Source organism: Sesamum indicum, linkage group LG3, assembly GCF_000512975.1.
Source record: "Sesamum indicum cultivar Zhongzhi No. 13 linkage group LG3, S_indicum_v1.0, whole genome shotgun sequence".
NCBI classification, from domain to species: domain Eukaryota; kingdom Viridiplantae; phylum Streptophyta; class Magnoliopsida; order Lamiales; family Pedaliaceae; genus Sesamum; species Sesamum indicum.
In genome coordinates, this window is record NC_026147.1 from 9,880,821 (window position 1) to 9,888,192 (window position 7,372).

A 7,372-nucleotide genomic window follows, 5' to 3' on the forward strand; every position below is an offset into this window, starting at 1 on the left:
TCCCCCCTCCCCCCCCCCCCCCACCCCACACACACACACAAAAACAAGAAAAGAAAAAAACATAATCTCTAGAGTGTTGCATAATCTCTTTGTTGTCTTCCATTCAGCGTGTACTTGATGCTCTATTCCCCTCTGTGCTTGGTGGTACTTGTGCCATTCCTGGTGCATTTGGTTGTGGTAAAACAGTCATTAGTCAGGCGCTCTCCAAGGTGAACTTCATTAATTTGCAACAGCTTTTGCTCTATCAGTGCTAGTGAATAATTTATATCAGCTTTACAATTTCTAACCCCATTTTGCTGTGGTGATGTAAATGCAGTATTCCAACTCCGACACTGTTGTTTATGTTGGTTGTGGAGAAAGAGGAAATGAAATGGCAGAGGTACATGGTTTGCTTGCTTGTTTGTTTGATAAGCATTTGTGGCATCTTCAAAGTGTCTGATGAAGAGATTAACTGCAGGTGCTTATGGATTTCCCTCAATTGACAATGACGCTGCCTGATGGCCGGGAGGAGTCTGTCATGAAGCGTACTACACTTGTAGCTAACACCTCAAATATGCCAGTGGCTGCTAGAGAGGCTTCAATTTACACGGGTAAGTGAGGTTTACCATTGAGTTTTTATTTGAAATGAATTTAGCTTTAGTCACATTAGGATGGAAGAGAGAAAAATAGATTGTAATTGTTACGCACAAGAGGCTTCCTGGATTTCTAGAGACATGCATAGAATATTTGATGTTAAATGGTATCGTCTTTCTAGTTTTTTGCAATTAAATTCTTCGTTCAGGAAAAGATAAAAGATTTTACGCACATGACTACAGCAAAATAATCAAAAGTAATATTATTTTCCATTTTATTGACCCCACCACGTTTCTTTAATTTCTAAAAATCATATGTTGCTTAACTGATTGTTGACTACTCTATCTCAAAATTGGTGCCACTTAGCTGTTTTCCACTTGGATGTTTTGGTTTTTCAATGCTGAAGTGTAATTACTAATTTGTTTTTCATTTTTAGTACATGAAGTATCATTTTCTAAAGTCGATGTAAACTGGTGCACCAAGAGTACTGTAGCATGTCGGCATACTGTGTCGCCTATGGCTGTTGGGACTGCGGGGCCACTTCATTTTTTCTGTTTAGTTTTTTCGCTCCGTTTATTGACACTTACACGTACTGGTCGCTTGACTTACTTTCTAGTTTATTCATGCTAGTTATTGTAATATATTTCTTCATTCATGGTTCTAACGTAATAGAAGTTATACATTACAATGAATCTTGACCATACTTGAGTTCTTCAGTTGTTGGAGGGACTGACCATGAAATGTTTGGCTGATTGAACTTATTGGGATTTTTGAAGGATTATCCTCTGAATGAGTCAAGTCTATCTCTAAATTTCCATGTTTCTTTGGTCTGGGAAATGGAAGTGGGTGGTTATTTTCGGCCTTAGCTAATGATTCTTAATCTTGGCTGTGGATGTTCAGGAATTACGATAGCTGAATATTTCAGAGATATGGGCTACAATGTCAGTATGATGGCAGATTCAACGTCTCGTTGGGCAGAGGCATTGCGTGAAATTTCTGGTCGATTGGTATGTATCTTAGGATTGCTTTTGTATCGAATAGTTAGCTACTTTGTGCCTCAGTTATTGCTAGTGGCATAGTAGTCCATGGCGCACGCCTTCAGCATGGCGCCGCCATAGCGCGCGGCTGGGCCCCTTTTCGGCGCTGCCCAGGCGCGCGCACCTGAAAGAAAATGGCCTGGGCGGCCTGGGTTTTGGCTGGGCTGCCCAGGCCCATGAATTAAAAAAAAATTAAGTTAATATACCCTAATTTCCTAAATATAAGAGGAATTTCCTAAATATAAACCCTAAAAAAAAATTAACTTAATAAACCCTAATTTCCTAAGTTAATTTTTGGCATGTACAGCAGTAGAAGCTCTCATTATGCCGATTGAATCTTTGAAATTGATGTGATTTTATTAATCTTTGAGTGCTTTAATTGTTCTGTTAGTGTCTTTTTTTGGGATGATTTAATTATATGAAGTTTTGTTATGTTCAATTTGTTGTTTTATATGTCTTATTTAACTCCTTATATATTAATCTAATCAAAATAATACTAATTATATAAATATATAGATTATTTCTTATATTTGCTCCATCATTTGAAAAGGCGCGCGCGGCGTCGTGCGCCACTGACTACTATGGCTAGTGGGCTGTGCTTGTATTTATCCTTTTGTGCTCCAGATTATCATCATTGATACTTTGTCGTTGCTCTGACAATGTGCCTGACTAATGAGCATTTCTGATTGTTAGTCCTCCCGAGTTTATGAGGACTGGAACAACATTCAATATTTTAGATATCTATACAGAAAAGAAACAATGACAGAACTCAGCTGTAACAACTGTTATCCATATTTGTTGAGCATGTAATAAAGTATTGCCTTTTGGTACAAGTGTTATTCAGTTGAATAATCATAATTACCGCTTTTCTTTCAATCATGCAGAGATTCCATCTTTCCTTTTATTTTTAAATCATGTTCCACGTTTATTGCTGTTGAAGTCCTTTGCCTATCTCATCGCCGTGGTATTGTTTGCTTATTATGAAACTGAACTTGTTTTTCCATGATTTTGAGAAGCACTGTTTTTTCGCTGCAGGCTGAGATGCCTGCAGACAGTGGATACCCTGCTTATTTGGCAGCACGTTTGGCATCCTTCTATGAGCGTGCTGGGAAAGTTAAATGTCTCGGTGGACCGGAAAGAACTGGGAGTGTCACCATTGTTGGTGCAGTTTCTCCTCCTGGAGGAGATTTCTCTGATCCTGTTACATCTGCTACACTCAGCATTGTTCAGGTAAAGTTCAGAGTGTTAACATCTTGGAAATTCATCTTCTATTCACTATGCTATACTCTACCTTATTGCCATGTTTCAGGTTTTCTGGGGTCTGGACAAAAAACTGGCTCAGAGGAAACATTTTCCTTCTGTGAACTGGCTCATTTCTTACTCGAAGTATTCAGGGGTATGTTTATTCCATAATATTAGTGTAGAGCTTTTTTTCCTTTTAGTTTGATGTAGATATTCCTGTCTAATGCTTTGATTCTGCATGCATGTGACATGCTGAAACTTGTTCTTTTCTCAGGCACTGGAATCCTTTTACGAGAAGTTTGATCCAGATTTTATCGACATCAGGACAAAAGCTCGTGAAGTGCTGCAGAGGGAAGATGATTTGAATGAAATTGTGCAGGTAAGATTTTTTTTTGTTTTGAATTGCCTTATCTGTCCTTTTGTGGTGAAGTGGGACAAAGAGAGCCACTAGTGGGGTACTGATCCTAATCGCTCATTGACGATGCAAGTGTAATCAGTCATTAAAGCATAGCTTGTGTCTGTACTGTGAAAATATTGTTTGAGACTGAAGCTCGCCCACCCCCAAAACCAACAAAAAGAACTGAAAGAAAAGAAAAAACTGGAAGATTATACATGTAACTCTTCCCATGTGGGTACTGTTTTGTGTTTGGACTTTAAACTAGTTCTTTTGATTCTTGCAGCTAGTCGGAAAAGATGCTCTGGCCGAAACAGATAAAATTACTCTGGAAACTGCGAAGCTCTTGAGGGAGGACTATCTTGCTCAGAATGCTTTTACTCCGTAAGTGCTTGCTAACTTTTAATTCTCGATCCATACAATTGAATGAATTGTAAGATTTATGTGTGGGTTTCTTTGTCCACAGGTATGATAAATATTGCCCATTCTACAAGTCTGTTTGGATGATGCGCAACATTATTCATTTCTACAATTTGGCTAACCAGGTAAAGCAGTCGGAAGGTTTCTTTTCGTAAACTTCTTGTGTTCTTATGTTGTAAAAATTGGAGCAAAAATATGTAATTACTTAATGTGTCCGAGTTAAACTGTCTTAATTTTGTCTTCATAAAATGTAGAAAAAGTTTGCCAAAATTTTTTCCAAGGGTCCGTTTGTTATACTTCCTTGCCAATTTTTGTGATGCAGAGAATTGTGGGTGTTAGAGTAGTTTAGATATACTTATCTTTCTTTCATAAGTGATCTTATGAAATTGGCCTTGGGTGAAATTGCATGTCTGAGTTGATGGATCTACCGTCAAATGCCTAAGTAGAATATGTTGGTTTAATATGTGATATTGTTTGCAGGCGGTGGAGCGAGGAGCTGGTATGGATGGACAGAAGATAACCTACACCCTTATCAAGCATCGTCTGGGAGATTTGTTTTACCGTTTAGTGTAAGTGGAATCATGCTCATGGACCTTAACTTTTATGCTTTCCTATTGAACTTGTGTTTTGAGTTAGGTAATGGTAATTCTGATCTATCTTCTCTTTCAATGATGCAGTTCCCAGAAATTCGAGGATCCAGCAGAAGGAGAGAATGCACTGGTTGCTAAATTTAAGAAACTTTATGATGATTTGACTGCTGGTTTCCGCAACCTTGAGGACGAAACTCGATGATGGATGTATGCACTTGCCTCTCGTTTTCCGCCAATTTCTTTTTCGTTGGTATTAATAAATTTTGTAAAATTTGGCTAACATACCAATATATTTATTGGTAAAGAACAAAGGTATGTGGTACTATATGTAAATTTCAAATTATATATGGTTATGTATAATTATACCATTTTTTGTCACCTTTGGAAGTTGTTTTGTGATTTTTACACAATTTACCCTTTACCTTTTGAGTAATTCATTCATCAACTCATCAATAAAAAATGAGTTAATGAATTTGTATAGGGTATGAATGACAACATATATCACTTTTGGTAGTTCTCATATCAAATTATTGAATTATTAAATATATATTTACATTAATAAAAAATAAGTCTCCACCTCGTATATTTCAAATCCACGTCACCTCTCTTCTTACTCGGTCTCTCTTTCTGGAAATCTAACCCAAATCTCCTCTCAAGAAAACGATAATCGCAAACCTCACTGAAGATTCGATTTTCTTTTGGCTCTTTGGATGTTTTCTGTATTTCCCATTTTCAAGGTTTTGGATACACTTTCCCATCAATTATTGTATGTTATTATAGAATTTTGTTACCTTAATGCCCTCCCACTTGCTCCACCATTTACTTCTCTCTCATTTTAATTTAATAATAAAATATAATAAAAAATATTACATATTTTGTTTGGGACTTTTGAAAAATATTTAAGTTTTGATTAATTGTTAAATTTCAAAAAGCCGAATTTTTGTCATACTTTTATATATATGTATATATATATATTTTAAAAATTAAACATTAGCTCTCTTTCTCTCTTTCTCTTATATATTTACTAAAGCCTATTTTGAACTTCTATCTTATACTAATATGGAAAAAAAAATCCACATTTTAATCATTCAATTTCATAAACATCGAGAGCTTTTTTTTTCTTTTTCTAATTATTCACAAACTACATTGTTAAAATGTAATAATTTAAAAAAGAATGCGTTTAATGGTCTTTCTTATACTTTGTGATCATTTTAATTTAACACCTGCTTATCATATTACATGAGATATGACACATTACAGTATATAATGGATAATGGGATTAATTATTATTCCACTTCGCGTACCATCTATTCCCATTATGTTTAATTCTATCATCACCAATAAAACGAAGCGTAAGGATTTTTGGGACTGAATTTCTTTCCTTTTTCTTTTTTTGGCAATTGATTTAGCAGTTCTTTTTACCATAATGAACATGTATTGTTTTTAAAAAGTGGAGGGCGAGGCCGGATAGGTTATTGGTGGAGAGTATTGGATGGGTGTGGTGGGCTTTTCGAAGAGAGTTTGGTGGTGGGCTGAAATGGGAGAAATATAAGGTTCATATAGAATTAGGAATAGGCGGAGGTGTGGGTGATGCCGAATGAAAATGAATCTCGCGCCCGTCATCCCTTCCACCGTCATATCCGTTCCACTCAAATTCTCAACACCTCTTTCTTCACGCTTCCTCCCCACAATTCCGAAACCGTTGAGAACCAGTACCCGTTTTCAGATATCAAATTCCAAAATAATTCCGGCACGGGATAGAGTCATAGACTTGGGGAAATACAAAGGAAAGATGCTGGGAAGCCTTCCATCGAACTACCTCAAGTGGGTGTCGAAGAATCTGAGAGCGGGCGACACGGAAGAGTGGGCGAAGCTTGCGGATGAAGTGCTGAGGGACCCGGTTTACGGAGACCGAATGGAGTGGGAGTTGGCGGAGAAGATCCTAAATGGAAACGGGGCGAGCCCTAATTTGAGGGGGAGGGGGAGGGGGAACGCGGTGTCTGAGTTGGTGGAATTGAGCGAGAGATTTGGGTGGGACAATGAAGATAAGGAAGGGTGGAGGAAGATTGATTTTGGGTTGCTGGGGACGTCAAAGGGTGGGAGAATTCCCCGAGTGGGAGCGTGTGTTGAGGTTGGGAGTGTGAAGAAGAAGGAAAAGAAAATGGTAGTGGAGGGAGAGAGAAGAAGGGAGAGGAGAGAGAGGATGAGGGAGCGGAGAATGGTAGGAGGAAGAGTGGAAGAGAGAAATATTAATGGTGAAGGTGAAGGTGAGGAGAGGGCAGACGGGGGGAGTGGGAGTCCATTTCCGGGAAGGGAAGCGCTTCTGAGAAAGGTTGTTAATCGAAGATTGTAGGTTGGAAGTGTGGAATATGGAAATTGTTGATGTTTCTTGTGTTGTTGTATTTCTTAGAGATGAGAATTGAGAGAGGGATGAGTGGTGTGTTCAGTCCCAGTCCCACATCAACAATTTCTTTCTTATATTAATACAAGATGAAGGTGAATTGATGATGATGATGTGTATATAAAATGTTGGTGAGTGGGTGCACACTCAAATAATAATAATAATAGCCCACCCCCCTCTAAATCACTAATTTTCATTATTAATTTTTCAGTACAGTACAGTACACTTGACCTCACCAATTACTAGAAACCCCCACTCCCACTTAAGCTTCAAATTCAATTAAATATTGATATTTTATATAATTCATAACCATGATTATATAAAATAAATACTAATATCTTTTCTTAATTTTAAATCAAGTTAAAGTGATTTTTTGATTTGATGTCATAAACATCATTTATAAGAGAAAATGGCATTTTCGTATATATTAATATTGGTAATAATAATAATAGTAGTAAGGAGGGGGTGAGGTGACGTCAGCCCCCTGCTTGCGTTGGATAAATGGGTCTATTATTGCCTAATGCCTCTTATTGCTGCCGCGAAGGAGTAGAGGGGAGGAGGAACACCCACACACGCACGCAGCAGTGAGTACTGAGTAGAGTCCCCCTCCTCCCCTACTTCCCCCTCTCCACCCCAATCCCTCTAATTCTAATTCATTCTTTTCCTTTCAATTCTTTGCTGTTTGCTTTTAGGTTTTTTTTTTTCCCATTCTCAC

At 37.7% G+C, this 7,372-nt stretch overlaps 3 protein-coding genes across 5 annotated transcripts in view; all 3 read left to right on the plus strand.

Annotated features, from left to right (window-relative positions):
- LOC105157932 (V-type proton ATPase catalytic subunit A) overlaps positions 1–4,635 on the plus strand; it is a 7,258-nt gene extending 2,623 nt beyond the window's left edge. The window contains exons 10-20 of the mRNA XM_011074469.2: positions 108–209; positions 317–379; positions 458–590; positions 1,474–1,580; positions 2,646–2,840; positions 2,920–3,006; positions 3,127–3,231; positions 3,533–3,630; positions 3,713–3,791; positions 4,147–4,235; positions 4,344–4,635. Of these exons, the coding sequence (XP_011072771.1) occupies positions 108–209; positions 317–379; positions 458–590; positions 1,474–1,580; positions 2,646–2,840; positions 2,920–3,006; positions 3,127–3,231; positions 3,533–3,630; positions 3,713–3,791; positions 4,147–4,235; positions 4,344–4,458 (1,173 nt within the window). The 3' untranslated portion in view covers positions 4,459–4,635. The remainder of the gene's footprint in view (positions 1–107; positions 210–316; positions 380–457; positions 591–1,473; positions 1,581–2,645; positions 2,841–2,919; positions 3,007–3,126; positions 3,232–3,532; positions 3,631–3,712; positions 3,792–4,146; positions 4,236–4,343) is intronic.
- Positions 5,712–6,767, plus strand: LOC105157933. The gene has a single exon (XM_011074470.2). The coding sequence runs from the start codon at positions 5,854–5,856 to the stop codon at positions 6,607–6,609; it is 756 nt and encodes a 251-aa protein (XP_011072772.1). The 5' UTR covers positions 5,712–5,853; the 3' UTR covers positions 6,610–6,767.
- Positions 7,113–7,372, plus strand: part of LOC105157934 — a 3,803-nt gene continuing 3,543 nt past the window's right edge. For 2 of the 3 annotated variants that reach the window (XM_020692378.1, XM_011074471.2), the window contains exon 1: positions 7,113–7,241. The gene's annotated coding sequence lies outside the window, so the exon portion shown is untranslated. Of the gene's footprint in view, positions 7,253–7,372 lie in introns of all 3 variants that reach the window. The other variant, XM_020692379.1, reaches the window with a different exon arrangement.